At 37.2% G+C, this 25,035-nt stretch overlaps 2 protein-coding genes across 2 annotated transcripts; both read right to left on the reverse strand.

Moving 5' to 3' along the window:
* Nucleotides 1-2,821: 2,821 nt before the first annotated feature.
* Nucleotides 2,822-15,545, reverse strand: LOC124169166 (26S proteasome regulatory subunit 7). The gene is made up of 10 exons (XM_046547675.1): nucleotides 15,427-15,545; nucleotides 15,162-15,269; nucleotides 15,036-15,073; nucleotides 14,778-14,951; nucleotides 14,542-14,681; nucleotides 8,920-9,088; nucleotides 5,913-6,077; nucleotides 4,673-4,864; nucleotides 3,976-4,171; nucleotides 2,822-3,152 (listed from the first exon to the last, which is right to left on the reverse strand). The coding sequence occupies exons 2-10, from the start codon at nucleotides 15,232-15,234 to the stop codon at nucleotides 2,995-2,997; spliced, it is 1,305 nt and encodes a 434-aa protein (XP_046403631.1). The 5' UTR covers nucleotides 15,235-15,269; nucleotides 15,427-15,545; the 3' UTR covers nucleotides 2,822-2,994.
* Nucleotides 15,546-23,736: 8,191 nt separating this feature from the next.
* Nucleotides 23,737-24,727, reverse strand: LOC124169247 (cytochrome c oxidase subunit 7C, mitochondrial-like). The gene is made up of 3 exons (XM_046547803.1): nucleotides 24,561-24,727; nucleotides 24,352-24,472; nucleotides 23,737-24,279 (listed from the first exon to the last, which is right to left on the reverse strand). The coding sequence occupies exons 1-2, from the start codon at nucleotides 24,648-24,650 to the stop codon at nucleotides 24,356-24,358; spliced, it is 207 nt and encodes a 68-aa protein (XP_046403759.1). The 5' UTR covers nucleotides 24,651-24,727; the 3' UTR covers nucleotides 23,737-24,279; nucleotides 24,352-24,355.
* Nucleotides 24,728-25,035: the final 308 nt, after the last annotated feature.

Below are 25,035 nucleotides of genomic sequence, written 5' to 3' on the forward strand. Positions count from 1 at the left end.
ATGTAACAAACGACAACTGATAAGCGCAATTTTTCCCGCTCAAGTTTAAAATGAAAGTTACACATTTCGTGTGATTCGGTACAGCTTATTTCAAATTGAGTTTTCGGAATCTATCTCAACTATGATCTTCACTTTATAGTGATATACATTCATCCCATCTATATGTTTCCATTTGCTTTAGCGATTCTTCTTTTCTCTCCTTTGCATCTGTTGAAACATGTGGCTCACAGTCTGGAGAAGTTCTATTCGTCGTAAACAATCTATTTTCCATTACATGTTCCAAAAAGAGACCATATTATGACACAGTTTGTGGACTAAAGGTTTTAACCTATAGCAGATTAAATGGCTTTAGAAAAATTTGCTGGCTTTAAGAAATTTGTCAAGTTTAATTCCAGTTTTACCTTAATTTGCTTTCATCATCATAAACTGATAGAGTACACAGTTGAGGTTTCGACCCAATTCATTCAAATTTGGCAATAAATTGCTACATTTCTGTTAGTAACAGGCAGGCAAAATATTCTTCGTCGCAATTCCCCATAAGCTGAGATTTTTTATTCCAAAATTCCATGTTATTCACTATGTGATGACGACGAGCTTTTCACCACGATCACAGGCCCAATATATCCTTCATTGTGAAAACCACACTGAAATTTAAACACTCTTTTCAACTCCAGCATCAAATTATTTTTCAAATAGCATCCTTACCATCTGGCTTCCTTTCATGCAGAACTTTTTTTTACCATGACCAAGATAACATTACTCACAGCCCCATGTCATATCATGAGCACCTCTTGAGCTCCATTCCAACTGAATTCTTCCTACTTAACTGCACAGAAGTGAATGATGAAAAAGGAACAGCAATCATGCACTGCAAAATTTCTTGTATGTATATCGAAAATGCATGCTGGATGAACAAGTTTCTGTGGTGTATTCAGCAGAAATTCAACATCCAATGTGATTTCTACGAAAAATCCTCAGAGAAAAATTATTCTTTTTGACTGGGATTCGAACCCAGAACTTAACACTTTGCGTGCCATGGGCGTAATATTACGTCGATCTGTTTAATTGACTTTGTTTGTGTGAAGCTGTAATATTTCGCTCATGGTACTTTTCCAGTTTACTGCTTAGTGGTTCTGTTATTTCAAAAATCAACTGCTTAATGGAAAAAAGAGTTCTTTTAATGTCTTGAGGACGAAAAGTCCTCTGTAACTACTAGGCACTATCTCAGCCTACTTTGTGTGAAAATTCTTAGGAGGAAGGAATCGTTTGTCGAGGGTGCAGTGACCCTTTTTGTCATCCAGGATTTTTGAATGATTTGCTTGGAAAAATGCTTTTGTATGATTTCCATGGTTTAAATAGTTCAAATTGAGCGTAATAAAAAATATATTATGCATTTATGGCGGTACGTCATTTGTTGCAACTTTTTTATTTTTCAAAAACAGTATAGGTTTTCATTATTAAAATATATATTTTAAAGTTAGCAATAAATGTTATTCAACTCATTCATAAAGAAGACCAAAGTCCATTTTTATTGAAATACACATCGATATAAATATATTTTTGATGCTTATGTTATTAAAAAAATTGCGAATTTACGAAAAATTTTCTGTAGGGCATTAAAATTAGCGGGCGGCACTCAAAAGTGTTAAGATCCAGTCCAGGCAAAACGATTTTTTCTGTGGATTTTGTGCAATTTGTGCATTGCAGGAGACTCCATAAAGTTATCACTGTGGCTTGCCGCGGTATACTTAAATTATCCTAATCAATCCTACATTGAGTGCTTTCTCTCGCATGATAATAAGAATTGCATTGAATTATGATTAAGGATGAGATACATGCTACATCAGTGGTGGATCTTTGGTGGGGGGGGGGGGGCTTGGATATCCAATTCACACTAGATATAGATAGGTAATTTTTGTTTGGACCCCCAATACTGCTGGGAGTTCACCCCATACTTAGCCCCCCCCCCTTGTCCCTATGCTGGATCCGCTACTGCCCTACATACACAGTTGTTTCAGGCTGAATGTAGGTAGTAGAATTTTAACAAATTAATAAATTCAGTAACTATTATTTTACTTTTATGATTCTATTAGAGTTACATCCTCCACATATGAACACATTAACATTCTGTGCTCACCATATTTAATCAGTGGCTGACATTTTGGCAAAAATTTGTGATTGTTATTTTTACAAAGCAATCTTACGAGATGTAATGCTGGGGTCATGTTTTTGTTCTTTTGCTTTTTTCAAAAAATCCATATTAAATTAAAATGTTGTGAGCATCCTGTCAAACTTGAGATACTTCCCCACAATATGCACGTAAGTTTTCAATATTTCTTCACTCTTTGTCAGTATTGCAGCAAAAACCCGTTCAGGCCTTGTGATTTTGTGAAAAACTCTAAGGAAAATGACGACACAGCCAAAATTAATTTGTCACACTGGAAATGATCCAAATTCATAAAATTTTGTAATTTTTATTGCACTCAAGTTCCAGAAAGGCCTTGAAAAGCTCTTGGCCGGCCTCCGTGGTGGTAAAGTTCTTGCCTGCCAAACCAATGGACGTGGGTTCGAGTCTCCCCTGGGTTGGTTACGCTTATCCAGGCCATGGATGTTTGTGCACATTTGATTGTTATATGTTATCATAAACGCCGATGTAAAGACCGAATAGTACTGTTTTCGGAGGGATGGAAATTAAAAGGAATGGACTCTCCCTGAACAGTATGTTTTGGCTTCAATGTATACCTATAGTGATGATTTCAGTATTGCTGATGTAAAATGCACTCTGGTAAGTATGCCAACAGAAATAAATGACGAAAGGTCCTTCCACTCTGATGAGTATTTTAATATAAAAATTATCTTCCCACGTAACACACAATATAGCACAAGTTTCAGGCAAATTAGGTACAACAAATGGCCATGGGAAAAGTGAAAGCCAAAATTGAATTAATAGCAGAATTTACTATATTATCACCAAAGAAACAAAATGTATAAATTTTAATTATAAGTCATGTATCGTGGAGTGGCAGAAAATTTGGCATAAGACTTAATAACTTTATTAACAGCTTCCAAGAAGTCTTTCTCTGTCGCAACTTTTCTTCTAGCACGAATGGCGAACATACCAGCTTCAGTGCACACAGAGCGAATTTCAGCACCTATAAATAAAATAGAAACTTGAATTATATCTCAAATTGCTAGAATAAATGACATGAAAAATATACATAATGAAAATGAGAAAGCTCTTCTTCATTAAACAATGAGCTGAACTTGCGCTCATTCAAATGCACTTTCCACCAACAGCATTCTTGGAGAAAATATGTATACACTGCTTGCAAAATGAAATACCTAATATAATGAGGAATTTCCTCGATAAAAGTAAATAATTTTAAAACAACCTTAAGAACTTACTTACTGATGAACAGCAACACACAGATGAGAACCCGACTGGGTGATACCAGCTTCAATTATACCACTGACCTTCCTTTTTCATAAAATCATTCGATAAACACTAATTAAATAAGACAAAGCAGAATATTACCACATGACGTGTTCTGTTATCACCACAACATCCTTAAAGAATGACAGGTGACAGTGAGTGGGGAAAGCGAAATGCATCATGCAGATATAAATTTTGTGGAAATATTGTGCAATGCCTAATTCAATCTGCATTAAGAATTCCCATTGTGCCACAAATCATACATAATATCCATTTGATTGACATCATAATATGATCTTTTGCTCTTTCAGTGCACAATGATGAAAAAATCTTCTCAGGATTTCTACCAGATAAGTTTTTCCATGCTCACCAATGTTTCAACGCATGACTTTTTTATTGTGTTCATGCTTCAGCCCTCAAGTCGAGACTCGAGTCATGTGTCAAAACATTGGTGTCCATGGATAACCTTCACCTGCAGAAATCCTTAGAAGAATTGATGATTAAAATCAGTCAGAGCACACGTATTTCAAGAGGATACCCACCAGTGCTGTTGGGGCAAAGTCGTGCCAGCAACTCAAATCTAATATCTCTCTCAACACTCATGGAGCGGGCATGGATTTTGAAAATGTGTGTGCGCCCATCCAAATCAGGAAGACCAAACTCCACCTTACGATCCAAACGGCCTGGTCGCATCAGTGCAGGGTCCAACGTGTCGGGGCGATTGGTGGCCATGAGGACCTGAAGATAAGGTCAGTATTAAGGTGAAATGGGTACCTAATATTAAACATCATAATGATTAGTAATGGAATACTATTATGACACTCCCCACTAGAGGTAACAAAAGATATGGATCTTTTGAATTAGAAAGTCTTAACCCAATAAATTAATTCATAAATTAACATTAAGTCATCATGAAAAATTGCATTCATCAATGGAGACCACAGCCATTAACTGATACACCCAGCATTTGAAATTATTTGTATTTTGCAAAGACTTCACTTTATTACTCTGCATGCACGAAAAATTTGACAACTACATAGTTCTATCCCATTTGTGTGCAATACAATACTGAATTTACACAAGGATTTTTATGAAGAAGCATTATTTGCTGTAGATGTATCACACCAAACAGACTCATCAACACAGACAGGAGAAAAATGGGCATGCCATCGATAGTATCGGTAAAACTCAAGTTTAAATCCTCCCTGTGAGCATATTATTAGTGATAACCATTGATACCTTAATGTTTCCTCGGGGGTCAAAGCCATCCAGCTGGTTGATCAGCTCCAACATAGTCCTCTGCACTTCATTATCACCACCTGCTCCATCATCATACCTGGCTCCACCAATGGCATCAATTTCATCGAAAAATATTAAACAAGCCTTCTTACTGCGTGCCATTTCAAATAGCTCACGCACCATACGTGCACCCTGCAAAACAACATTATCATTCAATATCAGTCCCCAGCAGTCCTCTCCATATCTTTCAGCCTTAAGAAAAATGTCATCACTACAGCCTACACAATCATCCCACTCCATCTATTACTTCTATCTCTGATTTAGGTGTCACTTTTGACCTTCCATCACTCAACCAATCAACTTTTCATCAAGCAATGCTCTCTATTAATTAACATTTGCTTCCCCTTTTCAACACCCTCTCCGTCACTCCCCCTGCCCTTGACATATCCCTACACAAGCAATCGTCCGTCTCTCCTCTCAGTTACACTGCCTTTTATTTTGATTCCTGCCCATTATTTTATAATTTTTTTGTTTAAATAATTGTCATTTGTCATAATTATTATAGAACAGTCTTTTTATGTCATTCCGTATATGGACCATTACTACTGCACCTACAGTGATAAATGAGATATCATTTTAAACATTAAATCGCCGGGCTTCTGAAGAAAAATACAATCTCAATTTCGAAATTCACTATTTGCCCATTATTTTGACTAAAAAGTTTTGACTTTTCCACATCAATTACTCACTCAAAGTACCTATATTGACTCCACACATTTTTTTTACTATAAACTTCAAAAAAATATATAAAAACCCATTAAATCCATAACTTAACCAAAGAAGTGTTACATTAACAGGCAAAATATTAAAAATAAAATCTAAGAAGCATGAAGAATGTTTTAAGTTCTATAAAAGAGACATCGTATTTAAGGAACTCAAAAAATAATGTGTATCACAAATAAATGAAAATGTCGTGTTGAAAGCATTCCAAAATTATTGTCAACGGGAATGGACAACAAAAAATGAAAATACATATGTATGTAGTACGAAATGCACATAATAGTGCAAAATTTTCACATGGGTTACCTAGTTTGTTATAGAATGAATTTATTTATTCTTATTATTAACTCAATGCAAAGGCCTTACAGCTGCTTTTGGTATTCAATAAATGAATGATTATTCTCTGAATATCCACATCAAGATGACACACATTTCCAATACTTAAAAGACGTGCACTTACCTCACCAACATACTTCTGCACAAGTTCAGATCCAATGACACGAATGAAGCAAGCATCAGTTCGATTGGCAACTGCCCTCGCACAAAGGGTTTTCCCCGTTCCAGGAGGCCCAAACAACAGAACTCCCTTAGGTGGCTCAATACCCAAGTTAATGAACTTCTCCGGCTAAAAATAGATGAAAAGAAAGGATAACATAGACCAATATATTGTCCCCGTTCACTTCTTTTCCCTGAGAACAAATTCTACTCAAATGAGACTCAGGTAAAAGTATACATACTTACAACCAAAAATTAATTTTTTAACAAGTGGGTTGGAGTGAGATACAGATAATACAAAAAGAGCATAACAGTAATGCAAGTAAATATACATTTGGTCACTAAAAAATTCTTAAAATGCTCAAGGCTATTTCGTTTGAGATGTCATTTCATTTTTATTATCAATTCATGCCAGGGATATCTATATTAGAAGCCCAAAGTATCCATCCACCTCCATTTAGACGCTGTATGCCACTTAATAATCCATCTTTGCTCCTCACAAAAAATACTACCTAGCTTGCATTAACTATGATGGGCTTAACATTAACTTTATTGAGCACACTTTAGAATATAATTTTGAAGGTGAGGTCCTCTTTGCTCCACTTGAGACATTAAATCATAATTCAACTGCTTCTGCTTGCACCATGATTTAGAATGGGGAACTTGCATGAATTTTTTTTATTTCATAGGCGGACAGAAAATTATTTTCTGAATACAACAAAGAAAACCGCATGTAAATCTGAGTTTTCCTTCGCGAGATATTTAATGATAAATATTACGAATTTTAAAGCGCGGGAAAAACTCCCTCACCCCCCAAGCCACTGCCGACGAAGCCTCGATGACGTCAAAGGTGCCTAAACATCACGCGAAGCTATTGTTGTGATTGTTTGTAATAGTTGCCAGCAGTTGTGAGAGCTTCGTTTGTTAGACGTGTTGAATATTTTATATTTAAAGATAAATATCCGACGATAGAGGCTTGGAAGCCCTTGCATTTTGCATTATTTATAATATTAATATCTGAGTAAGGGCATAAAATATAAAACTGGAGCAGTTAAACCAAAAATTTGATAATACCTAAATAACATCGTTGTAGGAGTCTGAGCCACGGCCATTGGAAAGGGGATACGTTAATTGTAAGTTGATGTTATCGACGGCATATCATTCATTTAAGTATGTAATTAGAACGATTTTGATGTTTACTAATGTCCGCTTAGCTTTTATATACAATAACTTCATCCGTTTATTCGTAGGTACCGGAAAATTCGTCGTTTAGGACTGTCTGTGCTTTTATTATGGGGTGAATTCCAGTCAATGCAACTTTTGCTCGCTGATTGGAGACATCTAGGAACATTTTTGTGCCAAAATAGTGTTATTTTCAACGTGACATCTCCCGTTAAGCTACTGCTAATAATCACAGTGCCAGTGGTTGTAATGCACAAAGTTTGACAAGGTTGAAAAATATCGGCCATGAGTTATCAGTGTTCCATCGTGATTGAATTGTAAAAAGTGCTACTACGCTATCGATAAATGTCTAACAGTAGTGTAAAAATTGTCAGTGGCGTGCTAATCTCCGTTGTTCACCGTAGATATGACATTTCACGATCACGCTATTGAAATAAAAACTGTGTGTGAAGTTTGTTATTCCATTATTTCAACGAATAGTAGTGAGAAATGTCACCTGTGCCACTTGTGTGGGATAATTTAAGGGTTTAAATCAGTGAATAAATAGTTGTATTCATCATAACGAGTTCTGTTATTGTAAGTTGTGCGTGATGAATATAAGAATGTGATACTGACATCCAGTTTTTGATAAGAGTATTTGCCTATTTCCCACTATATTATTATGGTGTATGCTAGTATATTGTTTATGGATTTACCTATATTATTGAAATAGGTTGTAGCTTGTGTGTGTGTTGGCAGCGGAACCGATTCGCGATCTCACATGTGGATTGTATGCAGACTGTTTTGCTGTGAATTCGTACCGTAGGACGGATAGGACTACCTTCTCCGTTAATCCGGCGTTGCCAAATTCAACAGCACAGCTTACTCTAATGTCAACAGCACAGCTTACAATCATTATCCTCCAGTATTACAAGTTTCTTTTACAACTCGATTTGCCGCCGACGTATAGCAATAATTTGTCTTAACAAATTCCATGAGGGTCGTGGCATCAATTTTTGGTGTCCTAAAAAAAGGCTGGTGTCCTAACACCCCATGCCACACGCCTTTTAGGCGGCTTGCGGGGTATTATGTAGACGTAGATGAATTTCAGGTGTACTATTCGAACGAGTGGCAACGTTATCATCCATTTTTCTGATAACCAAAACACACGAAGTGAAACGCTTGTACTTCATCATCCCGATGCCGCATTATTAATATCCCAAGTAATAATTTAGGCACAATAGCAATAGGAAAACTTTCCCAAGAATAACAGAACAAAATAAAGTGACGATGAGCGGCTAAATACTCCCTCAAAACAAATTTTACACCATGCGCTCAGCGTATTTCCCTACTCCCTACGGTTGTTTAGGCACCTATGACGTCACGCCTGGCCTCGGCAACGCTCGGGTGTCTTCGTGCAGTGGTCGGCTCAGAGAAATTTTTCTCGATTTTAAATGCAATTTTTTTATTTCTTTTGATGTTGAATGGAGAAACTGAAGGTATTTTTGCGAGCTAATGTATCCATTTGACTTATTCAAAATAGTTTTTAGAGCAATCTACGACCCATGCAAGTTCCTCATTATGGTCCTACAGCTAACATTGGAGACCAGCCTTTTCGAATGGCATTTGCCTAGCAGCATCATCTTTTAGTTTACTTTACATTGTAGACCAAGCATTAATGTTAATTACTAATACCAATGAAGCATGCGCACCACATGGCCATGATGAGCAAATAAGCATGAGCACCACAGGGCCATTGCTACCATTTCCGAGAGCAAGATGCATTACATATATATATAGTGTGTACTTACATGAAGCAATGGAGTCTCCACCACCTCCCTTAATTTTTCTATCTGTTCCTTGCATCCACCAATGTCGCTGTACGTAACATCCGGCTTCTCCTCCACTTGCATCATAGTCACTGTTGGATCAATTTTGGGAGGTAATGGAATATGAATTTGATACTTATTCCTGTCAACCCTGAAAAACAAGCAAACAGACTTAGTCACGTTATGAACTTGAGCGCTGAGTTGTGCCATTCATTCATACAATCAGTATGATTCAAGAGTACAGTAGCCAAGTGGATAGAGCACCTGGATGCTAGCCAAGGGATCCCGAGTTCAAATCCCGGGTAATGCTAGAGCAAACCCAAATCCAAAATATTTCATGTACCCCAGGGAAAGGAACTGCCCCCCCTACCATGCTTTCATGACCTTTGCAGACCTATGGCTACCTCTAGGTATGAGCTCCACCATCACCTATCTAAAACCAAACTCCAGGTTGAATCATTGGCTGAGAGAACATCATGCCACAAGTGAATTCCTTTCAATATCTATTTCCAATAGAAAGGTGATTAACAAGTGACGGCTGCAGACATCTCTCAACATCTATAGCACAGTCATGGACAAAACAATGAACCACCTTCACGTGGGGACAGGCGGAACTCATCCCAAACAGCATGCCTCAAGGGAAGTGACGACTCTGTGCCCTCTTCACTTGCAGTGCATTCCACTAGCCCAATAAAGTGAGTGTCTGTGAATGAACTAGCTTCAAACATGAGGGCGTAATGATAAATTCCTTCTTGTTTACCTTTTGTTTCAGTTGCTGCCGTTTTGTTTGCCTCCCAAAATAAGTGAAATTGCTAAAATATATACTTGCTGAAAATTATTCCTAAAAATCATACAAAATTGATAAAAAAAAAACAGAAAAAATGTCAGTTGATGAGGATAACAAAAAAACTACAAAATATTAACAGCTATGCTACATTAAAAGGTAAAAGTTGGAGTGGGGACGGTTAGATTTCTCAGTTCCTACCCCACCTTGAAGCCTAATGTCATGGATGGTTCAAGTGAAGGGATTATAAAAGTCAGGTGGGAGGCTATGGGTAGACTGTTGACTGTGGGGCATGGGCATGCCCAGCGAGGGGCAGGGGGGGGGGGGGGCATCTGCCCTCCCCTAGAAGCAAAAATCACTAAAGTATTAAAGCAAAATCAGTACTGAATTGAAACGAAAGCATTCAACAAATTTTCAATAAACCCACGAAAAATGATATGTGTTAGTATAAGATATGTAACTAAAATAAAACTATTTTTTCAAGGAAATAATCTCATAAACTGATGTCACAACTTGGTTTGCCCCCCCCCCCCCCCCCCCCCCCCCAGTTATGATCCTGGGTAAACCCTTGCTGTGGGGTGGCATTCACAAGCCTATCACTAGCCATTACTTGGAGGAATAGAGAGGAGGAAAATTATTCTTACAAGAAAATACACTATCATTTGTAGTTACAGCACAGATGAGAAACCTCCTCTAAATTGACCTGGTAATTCAGCAACCTGGTAAGTGTCAGTCAGATGAAATTATTAGCTCAACATATGTGATAAAATCTTACTCTCATAACACTTGGTGATTGTTTTATAAGAGAGACTGTTTTCATCTACAATCTCCTCACCTTGTTAGCATGATAAATACATCTCAATTAATGGAAGTTCTTCAATGAAGTGATGCTCTTCAGCACAATTTATTACAAACCACAATCCAAAATAATTGATATCCTTAGTTCATAAATTCTATATTACAAGGGTATGTAACGCAAAAACTGAGGATAGTTATGAGACCACTTATGAATACAATTGTGCATGTGTTTCTAAAACGTCACCCAAGCCTTCTTTATTTATGTAAGAAAATTTTTGAGCATTTACCCATTAAATAGGCGATTTTATGACTCGTCAGCAAGCCTTTCCCTTGTGAATTTTGCTTGGGCTAGGACTGCTATCAATGGGCCTTCAAAGACACAGAGTCAAGGTGGGTGTTAAATGGCAACCTCCAGCAGAGCTTTCGAGAGAAGTCCAGGTGGTTAATTTTTTTTGTTCAGGATTTTAGACTAGCAGATTTAGCAATGCATTGGACAATCATCATCTTACACATCTCTCCATAATGATAATTTCATTAGAGCATCAATATCACACCTCAGGCAATACACATAAACTTTGTTAAGGTATGAATGAATAAAATGGTATTTCAGTGAATACAGCATAATTTGGTCAGTGCTGATTTTCGGGTTCGTCAGCCGCGTTGGTTGTTTTTGGATGACAACAGTTTCGGGAGCCATCCTGCTCCCGTCTTTAGGTCGAAGGTGAGAAGTTCTCGTTTTTGGCCACCTCATATGGGTCTGTCCCGCTGCCTGCCGGACGCTGATTGGTCAATACCCTCTTCCAAACGTTGCTGATTGGGTAGCCTTGGTCTCGGTTGAAATTATTGTTCTTGTGTATTTCCACGGCTTCCCTGATCAGCCTTGGATAGTGGCGATTCTCCTTGGCCACCATCTTTGTTCCTTCGAAGTCTATACTGTGACCTGCCTCACTCCACGCGTGTTCTGCAATGGCCAACAGGTGGAGCTGCTTCTGTTTTGTGGCTCTTGCATGTTCTTTTATCCTGGTCGCCATTCCTCGGCATGTCTCTCCTATGTAAGCTTTCCCGCACGAACACGGCACTTTGTAGACGCCTTCACATAAGTCTTGCGGAATGCTGTCCTTCGGTCCAGGTACTAGGTTGTGGATCTTGGTCACGCAATTGTACCTTGTGACAATGTCTACCACAAATTGAAGAAGAACCCCATGGCAAAAGCGGACCGGGAGACGAGAGCCATCATCAAGAGGTCCTATATTCCGGTTGAAGAACAGAGACAGCTAATAGTGTCGGCGCCTAAACCACCTAGGCTATATGGCTTACCGAAGATACACAAGGAGGGTGTACCTTTGAGACCTATTGTCAGCCAAATCGATGCTCCAACCTATCGCCTCGCCCAATACGTCGCTAATACTCTACAAGGATACGTGGGCAACACCTCTTCCCATGTTAAGAACTCAGCACACTTCGTGAAAATCATAAGAGACCTCACTATCGAAAAAGAAGACATCATCGTCAGCTTCGATGTGGTATCGTTCTTCACCAACGTGCCCATTGCAGATTCCGTGGATATAGTGAAGAAGCTGACCAGCTCTGGCATCCCGAAGGACTTCCCCAAGCTTGTGAAGCATTGCCTGAAAAACACCTTCTTTCTGTGGAATGGCAGTTTCTATGAGCAAACAGACGGAGCAGCGATGGGATCGCCCCTGTCCCCTGTGATGGCCAACCTCTTCATGGCGGACTTTGAGGCAAAAGCTACCGAGACATATCAGAAGAAACCCAAGTTGTGGCTGCGGTATGTAGATGACACCTTCATCGTATGGCCACACGGCGCGGAAGAACTTGACAAATTCCTTTGTCATCTCAATCAGCAACACCCAAGAATCCAGTTTACCATGGAGAAGGAAGAAGATGGCAAGCTGGCCTTCCTGGATGTTTTGGTCAAGAGGAAAGGCGATGGCAGGCTTGGGCACGCAGTGTACAGGAAACCTACGCACACTGACAGATACCTTATGGCGACATCATACCACCATCCGGCACAAAAAGCCTCCGTGGTTTCTTCTCTATTCCACCGAGCCTTCACCATCGCGGACGCTGAATCATTAGATGCAGAGAAGAAACACCTGGCCTCTGTTCTACAGAAGAATGGCTACAACAAGAGAATGGTCCCGGTCAAGGCGAAGGATTTTTTCTCTGAAGATCTTTCGCACGGTCCTTAAAGGGACGATAAGGTGAAAAGGGTGCACTCACGACCATCTGAGCAACGCCAGGAGAAGGAATTGACGAAGCCCAACGCACGACTGACTATCCCTTACTTTGCGGGAGTATCGGAATCAAGGATCCTGAGAAAACACGACGTGGTCACAAGGTACAATTGCGTGACCAAGATCCACAACCTAGTACCTGGACCGAAAGACAGCATTCCGCAAGACTTATGTGAAGGCGTCTACAAAGTGCTGTGTTCGTGCGGGAAAGCTTACATAGGAGAGACATGCCAAGGAATGGCGACCAGGATAAAAGAACATGCAAGAGCCACAAAACAGAAGCAGCTCCACCTGTCGGCCATTGCAGAACACGCGTGGAGTGAGGCAGGTCACAGTATAGACTTCGAAAGAACGAAGATGGTGGCCAAGGAGAATCGCTACTATCCAAGGCTGATCAGGGAAGCCTTGGAAATACACAAGAACAATAATTTCAACCGAGACCAAGGCTACCCAATCAGCAACGTTTGGAAGAGGGTATTGACCAATCAGCATCCGGCAGGCAGCGGGACAGAGCCATATAAGGCGGCCAAAAACGAGAACTTCTCAACTTCGACCTGAATACGGGAGCAGGATGGCCCCCGAAACTGTTGTCATCCAAAAACAACCAACGCGGCTGAGGAACCCGAAAATCAGCACTGACCATGAGCAACGCCGCGGAAACCTACGCCAGAACAGCATAATTTACTAGTCAATCACAACTCTAAAAATGTAATGTTGTCCAAGTGACCTGTTGTTAAGCCACTGGCCACCCAATTTTCCCAAAAAATTTTGAAACCTTTTGTCACATAGCGGCTCCTTTTACCGCTTCCTCAGCATTATTTGGGAAGCTATTAACCTTTAACCAGTGACGTGAAATATTTGTTACACTACCAGTGACGTGTGGTCTTGGAGACCGCAAGAAATCAAAAATTCATAAAATGTTGCAACGCCATCGTTATTGATTTGTTTAATTTTTGTTTGAATGCTCAACTATTCTTAAACGTATATTAAAATTTTTACACTCCCAATACGAACCAATTTGTCATAAAAAATTGTGATTTGAAGCAGGCTCAAAAAACTGATGCCCAAAACACTTGAGTTATAATTATTCTATTTATGCATCAATATGTCGCCAGATTAAAAAAAAGCCTTAAATGTTAAGTTGGAAGGCTAAGTAGTAAGTAGCTATGAAATTTATCCACCTTACTCCTTTCTTGATGCTTTCTTATGCTAGTGACGTACGGTCTCACAGACCGCTAATCGAATTGAAATTCAAATTTACAAAATTTAATAAAAGGAACATTAATTTTTAAGATTGGGATGTCTTTGTTATGCAAAAATATGAAGCTAATAAGAATTATAGCTATTTTGAAAATATTCATTATTTTAGGAACGCAGCGGTCTCTCAGACCGCACGTCACCGGTTAAGGGTTAAAATCTTATTTTCTATCAAGCTACTTAGCAGGACACGACAACAAAAATTCTGCAATACTTTCTGGCATTGCCGAGAAAAGTTTCTAGGACAGCAATCACCCCATTTTCTCTCTTCATACTATTCGCAAGAACTTATGGCGTCCCTGCTCAGGAGTTACATTTACATAATAATGATCAGATTTCCTTCTAGCAACTTTCAGTAACATACTTTTCACCAAAAGGAGCTTAAGGCTACACCTAAGGTCAAAAATCTTTCTTTAACAGAAAGGAAAAAGAATACTACCACTACCATACTGATAAACTTCAAAGACTTCATAGTGAAGACAGTCATTTTGAGTAGCATGAACTCACCCAACTCTCATTCCTTCCTCGATGTCAGTTGGAGCAACTGAATCAGCTAAATCAACGACGAACTTGGCAAACTGTTTGACATTGATGATATATTTCGGATCATCTGAATCTGCGTTAATTATTTTCGTACATCTGGCAACCTATGGCAAGATTAGAAAACCATTACATAAATTCTCATTAAAAATAAACTTATTTTCTCAACTGGATATCAATGAGCTAATATGTGAGGTACTAACCTGCAACGGCTGCTCGTTTTGAAGAGTTTGCTTATCTGCTGCCAAATCCCATAGAGCTGGTGGAGCCAAACCTGTGTCAGACTCCTTTATTCCCGTCAGTTCATTCACACGCTTGATGATAACTTGTATATCGTCATCCACAGTTTTAATTTGCTTTAAATATTGACCTTGTCCCTGAAATGTTAAAAATAAAAGTCACACTTTGTCCGCACTTATCTAAAACATTGGCAGACACAAAAACAAACTACATCTACTTACATAGGTTTTCAGCATCATGATATCACCCTCATCCAGAGCTAAAATAGAAAGTAAAATACAAGCATTGTAGCATCTCTAAATAATTAAAAATTACAAAGCGATGCATTGAAGGAAGTCGAAACTTGCCTTTGATATCTTTCTCTTCTTCAGGTTCATCCTTTTTGGACTTCCTCATATCATCTCCTAAGTAGTCCGGCATTATGGTAGATACTATAAAAATTTGCGGCAAAAATCCTGAGCAAATGAAATTTAAAAAACAGTAAATTACAATTAACAATTCTGGTTGACATGTAAATTTTCAGAATTGAATAGAGCTAGAATAGAAATGTGAACGGGAATAAAACGCAAACAACTGGTAGATTTCAAATTTCCACAAAAACGTATAACTTACAATTACTAATAAATATACTGAATAGAATACGAGGGCAACGAATTTTAGGAACCCTTCAGCTGTATTCTCAATGCCGATGAGTTTACAATCTCGAAACCATCGACCAAAGTATCGATACTCGTCGATATCAATGAAATCGAGATAGATCGATTAGCAGCATGATAACATCGACCACGGAATGGATGGCGGCTCTTCAAATTGTGTACACTCATTGAAATGGAAAATACCATGACCAATGCTTGATTGTTAAACCGAATATAATGCGAGGGGTGCCGAATTTTCTAATATTTTTATTCATTTGCGTTTTTTTTTTTAATATTTCCGTTCCGCAATTATTTCTAAGTAGTGCCATATCCAGTAGTTTCTAAGTAGTTCCATATTGGAATGATGCTGTAACGATTATGTGAGCAATTAACTGCCTATATAGGCAGGGGCGCAGCTAGGGGGGGTTTGAGGCGCAAATAGATTTGGAGTGCGTGGTATGCCTGCCAGGATAAACGTGAGGTGCGGGGTCCCTACCGCAGAAAATTTTTAAGATAAATGGTTAAAAATGGTGAGTGAGGTGCCTACAGCTGTCCCTTTTGTGTCTTCTAGGGCGTAACCAGGATCAATACTAGGCTCCATTTTTCTGTATTGCTATGATGAGGTGAAGGTTTGTCTCATGAATTAATATGCCAAATTCTTCATCTTAATCTTAGCTTCTTTCATGACATAAAATAATTAAGTTTTCAATGTATCTTATTCACGTAGAGCCATTTTCAGAGATCACAATCTATATACAGTTGAGGACCTCAAATCCAGAAAGCTTGGGACCGAAGGGCTTCTGGATTTCTGGTCTTCATAGTGTATTTAGTAAATTAATTAATTTATGCATGTGCTCAGGCTCTTGTACTTGATATCCTTGTGTGTCCCTGACAAGATTCTTAGCGTATGTCCATAGTATGTGCTAAATTCCTACCCATCCCAAAACCAGGCTCGGAGAGTGGTGCCACGAGGTGGCAAGTCAAAACACTACGCAGAGGAATTTTCAAATGTTCTGAATATTCCGGGTTTCAGGATTCCGGCTTTGAGGTCCTCAACTGTATTTGAACTTACCGAGTCAATAAGGCAATTAGTTTCCACAATCTAATCACTCACTGAGACAATGTGCTACAAAGTTAACCCTCGAGAAGTCGAGCTGAGTGCACCTGTGTGTACATTTCACTCCTTTTTCTGTACATACTCAACATCATCCAAAATGTCCAGTCTTACAATTATGTTCTCTAGGTGTTAATCAAATTCCACATTCATATTACAGAAATAAGAACAACTTGATACATAAGTCTTGATGGGACCAAGTTCCCCACCACAATTGCTTAACACATTCAGTGCGGATGACATATATATATGTCATGAGGGCTTTTCCACTCAGGCGGATGACATAAATGTATGTCTTTGGGAGTACGCTTTTCTGCTGGTCACTAGGGTGCTCCGAGCGTGCCTAGCGTTACTTTTTCACCCTCCTGCAGTTCGGGATTGACCTTACACCATTGCAGAAGTGTCCGTTTCTAGTTCTACGTGTTCCTTCATTTTTAGTGTTTTTTTTGTTTACTTTACTGCTATTTTTGGAACAATTTGGCAGGTTGAGATTTTTCTTTTCATTTCCTTCGTCTCTTTTTCATCATTCTTATCGTAAATATCATAATCATGTCTTACATATGGATTTTTTTTTAAATTTGTTTTTTTACCTTCATTTTTAATTTATTCATATTTTATATGCTATCACAAAAATTATGATTAGACTAACTTTTTTATTAAAGATATTTATCCCCATTTCATACTCACTACATTATAAAAAAATGATCTTAGTACGGTGCTTCAGTTAATGATGTTATATTTGAATTTATTTTGCTAGGAACATTTTTTATAAATGCAAATTACGTTTATCCTGGGTGATTTTTTTTTGGGTCTTTTTTCTACTTTTACGCCATATTTTCTCATTCGTATCCCTAGGTCAATCACCAATCCTCTATTCATTTCATTTTCTGAGTTATTCATACGTGTTGGGTTAGTTGCAGATTTTCTTCCTTTTCATAAAAAAATAACATATTAATGGCGTATGCAACACTGCATTACATTATCTACAGTATTGGTCTGTATTTTTTTACTCGTTTATTTGTTTCCTTACCTTTGTAAACAAAATTGCGGAAAAAAATAGACTAAGAGGTATTTAAGCATTACAGCATTTAACCATTGTTTATTCCCTTGAAATAGTATTTTTATCTTATTTTTTAATTTATTCATATCTTATGTGCAACCACAAAAATTATTATCAGACTTAGTTTTTGTTAATAACGTGTATTCCAGTCTATTTTATTCCAAAATGTTTCCATGCGGTCCATAAGGTCGTATTTTATACTTTATTAATAATTTTAAAATTATTATTGCAAATTACGTTTTTTACATAATTTGAGTTTTTTCCTAATTTTACGGCATATTTTCTCAGTCATTGCTCCGCATCAATTACTTGTCCTCTGATCATTATGATGTTTCCGTTTTTTTAATAATTTTTATGGCTCAAGGTTGGAGTCCCTCCCTACCAGCGGCACTCCCAGAGATTATTTCAACTTGCAAATGATATTTTCTTTGAAATAATCCTCTCATAGACGGAGAAAAATGCAGAAAGCATTTTCCTCCGAAATCCTACCTTCACCAAGGGCCTTCACTAAGGGCATAATGGATTGGAAGCTGTTGGACAGGGAGAACTGGAAACTTGGCTGCGCCTTCTTCTCCACATGGGCGCAAATACGGTTAATACGATTTCTAACGATTGGAGGTCAGAATTAGTGTGAGTACCGATATTCGGGAGAAAATGTGCCGTGATAGGTTTTTAGGAATGATGCAGGCTCTTCATTTCTCCGCTGACCGTGAAGGCATCCGTAGGACAGTGACTGCAATTTGCCCAGAATGTGAAGGTCAACCAGGGCTCTATCTAAGGCCTTGCTTTCAAATATATCATAAACATTTGTGAGAATTTTTATTGAAATGTTTCAATTTTGCAATAACTGTGAGGTAACATAGATTTTAAAAAATGTTTATCCCATAAATTTATATTTTTCTTGCCGTTCATTGTGTGCTCTACTTCTGTGACTTGAAAAAATTAAATCTATGGCCGTTGAAACAAAAACAAATACACGTAAAGACTAATTCCAAGATATTTCCGTCATTAACCTAAGGAATCAATGGTAGAAGAAGTATTATAAACGGAAATATGAAAAGTTCACTCCTTCATACAAGGAAAATTGCATGTGTGTAATGCGGGTTGCGTGAATTGTCAATTACTGGTGATGGATGGCATACATGTATGTCATTAGGGTTTTTTACAAATTGCTTGAAATAGAAACAAAAAAAATTGCAAATTCTGTTGTATTACTTCCAAGACCACCGTTATGAAGGAGAATCACCCATCCGTCACTGGAGGTTTCGGTGAAAATATCATCCGCATTGAATGTGTTAAGAGAAAATTTCCCCCGGATATTTCTAGCCACATAAAGTTTGGGAATATGTTTCCTAAGTTCAGATCCAGTTTCACATGCCTATGAGTCAAATAAAGGTGGACAAGAAGACTTTTTGAATCCTAAGTAGCAATGGTCCATTGTGTGCGCCCATTAGCTTAAAATGGTGCTATAAAAACTTATTTGTAATAAAGAGCAACTTAGTGATTAAGAATGTGTATGGTTACTGGGTATTGAATTGTGCTTCGATAAAAAACAAAAAAAAAAGGTATAGCATGTATTCAAATACAATCAGCTGGTTATTTTCGGATAAAATTTCTTTGTTTCAACCTGATTTTTATACCATTAATAGAAAATACAGAATTACCAAATGATACAGAAAAATAATTTCTAAGGCTTAACACCATGTATAACCATCAAAAGTTATTTAAGTGCATAAACTATTATATTTGTGGAAATAAATTACAACTTTGTATCATCACACTCATTGTAATGTGACTACCCATGCTCCACCAAGAGGTGCACCTGCTCGAGGGTTAACTAAACAAAAAGGAAGTTACAAATAATAACCATTATGCCAATATGAAACCAGAACTTTTATCCCAGTAGTGTTGATTTAATCAGATCTGGCAAGGTATTGTGTGCTCATTGACTTTCTACTGAAATGGTTAATCATTACTCTTACTTCCACTCTTCTTTTAGGGTAATTCCATGTCAGTTCAACCAGGCCATCTCACCCACCATCTCAGATTTTGATGAAACTTGGCTTGTTTGTTCTACCTATGAAGATAAGTCACCATGCCAAATTTTAACACTCTACCTCTTACCGTTTCCTTTTTATAGCCTTTTAAAGTTTTGCATTTCCGAAAATTCTAACCTATGGATATCGCAAAATGGAGGACGCTTACGTTTCGAAAATTATTTGTAACTTTTTTATTTACGATTAAATCTCCATGAAAATTTATAGGCTTATTTTTAAAACAATGAAGATTATAGAAAAAAATACCTCAAACCTCTAAGTTAACCTACTACGGCTGAAAAAAATATTTTGTTTGCATCTTTGTATTTTTTTTAAACGAAGACATAGTTTAGCGTAAAATTAAATATCATCGAAAGGGTATGTAATAATCACAAAAACTTTTTTTTCTAAATAATCCTTACTAAATGGGCTATTAAATGATGAAAAAATATTAATGGGGTTTTGACACCTTTGTTGTGTTTTATTATGTTGAATATAAGTTGTAACATTTCGGTTTTACCGATTTTACCATGTCCTAGAAGTATATATTTTTATACTAGAATTTGATAAATAGCCAGACATTCTATTAAAGCAAGCTTTAACTTTATAACAGTACAAGATTTGATAATAACAAATTTAATTTGTTTTTTTATTGTTTTTAATATTCCAAACTATCCATGGGTATCTCAGCAGGGCTATTCTGTAACAGATACAAGAAACCAAGATCTGATCCATACAAGAAACATAAGAAACCAATAACAAAAACACTGGGAGTAGTCACTGTACAGCAAAGCAAAGTATCAATTTCAAAGGGGTTCAAAATAAAACCAGGAGAAAAACTATGTGCCTCCTGTCGTAAAACCTTGTTTAAAACCCAACTCACTGATGATGGAAATGATAGTGACAGTGAACATTGCGAAGAGAATGACAAACCTTATCTTGATTTGCAAAAAGAAGAGGCAATTTCTTCTTTAAATACATCATTAACAGAAGTAGGTTGCTCGCCCTTGAAATTTCATGCACTAAATGATCACAGTAAACCAAATTACTCCAAAGTCAAACTTGAAAATTTGCAGAAAAATGTGAAGAAGAAAATTCAGTTAGTTCTAGATGTTGAAGTGCCTTTAGATAAAAAAAATTAGAAAAGACTGTAGAAGAAGAGGCTGCAGACATGGACAAGCTAATTAATAACATAAAGGACAATCTACATTTAACAACAAAGAAAAAACAGATTCAGCTACTGACTATATCAGCATCACTAGACTGGTCTAGGCAAAAAATTAAAGACACTTTTCAGGTTTCAGATTATTCGGTACGTCAAGCACAGAAACTTTTAAAGGAAAAAGGCTTGTTAGCAGAACCAGACTCAAAAAGAGGGAAACAACTTAAACCTGAAGTTGTTGAGTTGGTAAAACAATATTTTCAAAGTGATGAGCAGTCTAGAGTTTTGCCTGGGATGAAAGATGTTGTGAGCATAGGGAAAAAACAATATGAAAGAAAATGGTTGGTTTTAGGCAACCAACGTGAACTTTATTCAAATTTTAAAAAAGAGCATCCAGCAATTAAAGTTGGTTTTTCTAAGTTCTGCTCTCTTCGCCCGAAATGGTGTGTTTTAGCAGGTGCCAGCGGCACCCACTCAGTATGTGTCTGCACTATTCATCAGAACGTAATATTATTAATTCATGCAGCTTGTTCCCCACTCCTTCATTGCTAAGTCGCAATCAAAGTTTTTCAAAACACTAAAGGAATCTTCCAATGGAAACATTGCTGTAGTGTCATTGGACTTCAGTGAAAATTACTCGTTCACTATCCAGGATGAAGCCCAGGGATACCACTGGACATCTGACTCCTGCACTGTACACCCTACTATAGTTAACCTAAGCAGTGTTGTAAATGAAAGGTTAGTCTTGTCTCTTTGTATAATATCCGATGACATGAAACATGATGTTTGTATGGTCTACAAAATGCAAGAAATTGTGACAGAGTACGTTAAAGAAAATTATTCACATGTAACAGAGATTCACTACTTCAGTGATGGCTGTGCAGGCCAATATAAAAATAAATTTAATTTTATCAACCTCTGCTTGCATGAACAAGATTTTAAGATCAAGGCACAGTGGTCGTTTTTTGCAACTAGCCATGGGAAGACTGAATGCGATGGAATTGGAGGCACCGTGAAAAGGTTGGCAAGAAAGGAAAGTCTTCAGAGACCTCTTGGAAATCAGATTCTGTCTCCATCACATTTGTACGAGTTTTGTAAATCAAACATTACAAAAGTTAATTTTTATTATATTTCTAAAGATGATATGCTTAAGACACGTTCTGACTTAGAAAAATGCTTTGAGGACATACAAACAGTCCCTGGAACCAGAAGCTTCCATAACTTTAAGCCGATAGACAGTTCAGGGAACTTGGAAGCAAGGAGGATCAGTTCCGATGAGAAACCTGCCCTCACGTTTAACTTGAATAATAAATCAACATCATTCGTGACAGAAGAAAATTTGAATCCATCATGCTACGTGGCTTGTAAATATGATAATCTATGGTACTTTGGAATCATGACTGAAGTGAATAAAGAAGAAGGTGATGTGACTGTTCAATTTATGCATCCTGCAGGGCCATCACCATCATTTCAATGGCCAAAGCGAGAGGACATTTGCACCGTGCCGATACCTCATGTACTCGCAATTGTTGATCCTCCTTACACTTCGACCGGAAGGACCTATAGGTTTCCAGAAAAATGTGTCAGCTCAATTGAAGAGAAATTTGCAAAACTCCATTAAATGTTTCCTGTAAAATTTGGAATGTAATTAAGATGTTTGAAATATTAAATAGTTTATATAGGTAAGTTAACACCTATTGTTTATTTTTAATTTTTGAGTTTGTTTGAAATTAAGTTCTTTGAACAAGATGATACAGGTTAAAATATGATGTTATGAATTGAATAATAAAATATACCTTCAGATATCCTTAATAATAGTGCAATCCTAAAGATCATTATAATCCCAGGAAATCCTTATTGTTCAGTAAAATTGGACGGAAAAAATAAATTGGAAACCTAATATATAATGCAATGAAACTCAGCAAAGGAATCAAAACCCCATTAATATTTTTTCATCATTTGATAGCCCATTTAGTAAGGATTATTTAGAAAAAAAAGTTTTTGTGATTTTTACATACCCTTCCGATGATATTTAATTTTACGCTAAACTATGTCTTCGTTTAAAAAAATACAAAGATGCAAACAAAATATTTTTTTCAGCCGTAGTAGGTTAACTTAGAGGTTTGAGGTATTTTTTTCTATAATCTTCATTGTTTTAAAAATAAGCCTATAAATTTTCATGGAGATTTAATCGTAAATAAAAAAGTTACAAATAATTTTCGAAACGTAAGCTTCCTCCATTTTGTGATATCCATAGGTTAGAATTTTCGGAAATGCAAAACTTTAAAAGGCTATAAAAAGGAAACGGTAAAAGGTAGAGTGTTAAAATTTGGCATGGTGACTCATCTTCATGAGTAAAACAAACAAGCCAAGTTTCATCAAAATCTGAGATGGTGGGTGAGAAAGTGATTTTTCTTTGGTTGAATTGATGTGGAATGACCCTTTAGGCAGCGCCTAATACTCTACAACAAAGAACCTAATATGAATTGCAATTTAAAGTATAAAAGGTCTATGGAAAAATTTAGGACTACGACTAATTAAACCCGAGAGAAAAAAATTGGACCTTTTGAGAAGCTTGCGTTATCAGAAAGAATATTTTAAGTTCCTCTTTCACTTGGTTAAGGAAAAACACTTAACTCCAGTAACATATTCCTAAAATGACCAGTACCTCCTCCTACCAAATTCCTCCAGTACCATATTCCTAGCATGATGCAAGTTATAAAATTTCCCATTTAAGAATGAAGAAAACGGTACTTCCGATTCCTTCTCTCATTCACATTTTGAGTATTTTTTAAGATATCGACCAATTTCAGAAGAGCTAATAATCACCTATTCCTTACACAGGACAATGGAAGTTAGGTACAATCACGGGGAATTATCCACACAAGCACACGAATCGCAATCAAAAGAATTGATAATTTACATTCGTTTATTTCGCATTGTCTCCTCTAAAACATTTATAACTCAAATGTCAAATCTATACACAACCCGTTAACAATATTCAGAAGCAGCTTGTAATATATTCAAAAGAGGCGTTAAAATTTTGGTTCATTTGGGTGCACCAAAAGGAAACTCGTTTCACTTGAACACTATTTTATGAGACGGGTATTCATGAAAAAATGAGCGCCTTCACGACAATCCAATAGACCCTCTCGATGAGATCAAACAATTTTGAAGCAAGCCACATAATTTTCTTCTCCACTAATATTACACACACAAAATGTGACGATGTGGCGATTAGCAAATGAGACCTTCTGAGAATTACAGTTTAGCGGGTAAATTAACAAATAAGGAAAGCATTGTACTTACTAAAGCTAACCACTTTAATTCACGTTATCATAACAAAATAATTAAACATTGAATGCACTATCAGTTCCATTTGCAAATTACCACAAGAGTTCTTCTTTGTACATGTAATTTGCCCTCCGGCCGCCAATTTACTACCCGGTGAATTGAACCTGCAATAAAATTTTCCGGCGTGAAAACCAATTGTGATACATAAGAAGATGAACGACTAGGACGAAACGGACCTTTCTACTTCTTCAACAGCTGGTATCTAACAACAAGGAATGGCAGAGCAAATCCACTTCCAAAGTACACCATGAACATAGCTAAAAGCTTATGTCGGTTGTTGATACTGAATGGCAGATTCTGTAAAACAGAAAACAATAAATTTCAGACTGTGACCTTCTTCGACATCATCATTTCAATGCGAAAAATGCTAGTAACTCAGACATACCTCTCCTGGGATACCTCCATTGTAGTAGCTTTTCCTAGCCGCAGAGGTCATGAAATTCCTGGCAAACATAGCCGTCCTGACAAGAGACATTTTGAAATTTAATTTGCCTGCTGCGACGGACTTCAACCTCTTCTGCAACAATGGCGGCGGAAACGAAGAAGAGAGGAAATCGGTAGTAGGTTAAATTTGACCGACTAAAAAAAATATTTTCAAGCAAGAGAACAAAATAAAAGGCTCTTCTAATTCTTTTAAATTCTAAAACAAGTTTTTATTGAAATTTATAATGCTTTTTGCGATATTAGTTTGAAAATGTAATGATTCAATTTTGATTTGATTAAGAACCTTGCGCATGCGCAAAACCGCCAATTTCAAATTAATCGCTTCATCATTTACTTGAGTCTCAGAATCGCATCATATTCGCTTGACTCTATTCTTTCTCAATATGAGTTTTAAAATAAATATGGGAAATTATTTA

This window comes from Ischnura elegans, chromosome 12, assembly GCF_921293095.1.
Source record: "Ischnura elegans chromosome 12, ioIscEleg1.1, whole genome shotgun sequence".
NCBI classification, from domain to species: Eukaryota; Metazoa; Arthropoda; class Insecta; order Odonata; family Coenagrionidae; genus Ischnura; species Ischnura elegans.

What these genes read in the sequence shown, in the direction of transcription:
- LOC124169166 (XM_046547675.1), bottom strand. Translation starts at nt 15,234, where the DNA reads ATGCCGGACTACTTAGGAGATGATATGAGGAAGTCCAAAAAGGATGAA. An exon ending in TGCAGAAGTATGTTGGTGAG is followed by an intron (nt 4,865 to 5,912) that starts GTAAGTGCACGT and finishes GTTGTTTTGCAG; the next exon opens with GGTGCACGTATGGTGCGTGA. An exon ending in ACTTTGCCCCAACAGCACTG is followed by an intron (nt 3,153 to 3,975) that starts GTGGGTATCCTC and finishes TTTTATTTATAG; the next exon opens with GTGCTGAAATTCGCTCTGTG.
- LOC124169247 (XM_046547803.1), bottom strand. Translation starts at nt 24,650, where the DNA reads ATGTCTCTTGTCAGGACGGCTATGTTTGCCAGGAATTTCATGACCTCT. An exon ending in ATGGAGGTATCCCAGGAGAG is followed by an intron (nt 24,473 to 24,560) that starts GTATGTCTGAGT and finishes TCTGTTTTACAG; the next exon opens with AATCTGCCATTCAGTATCAA.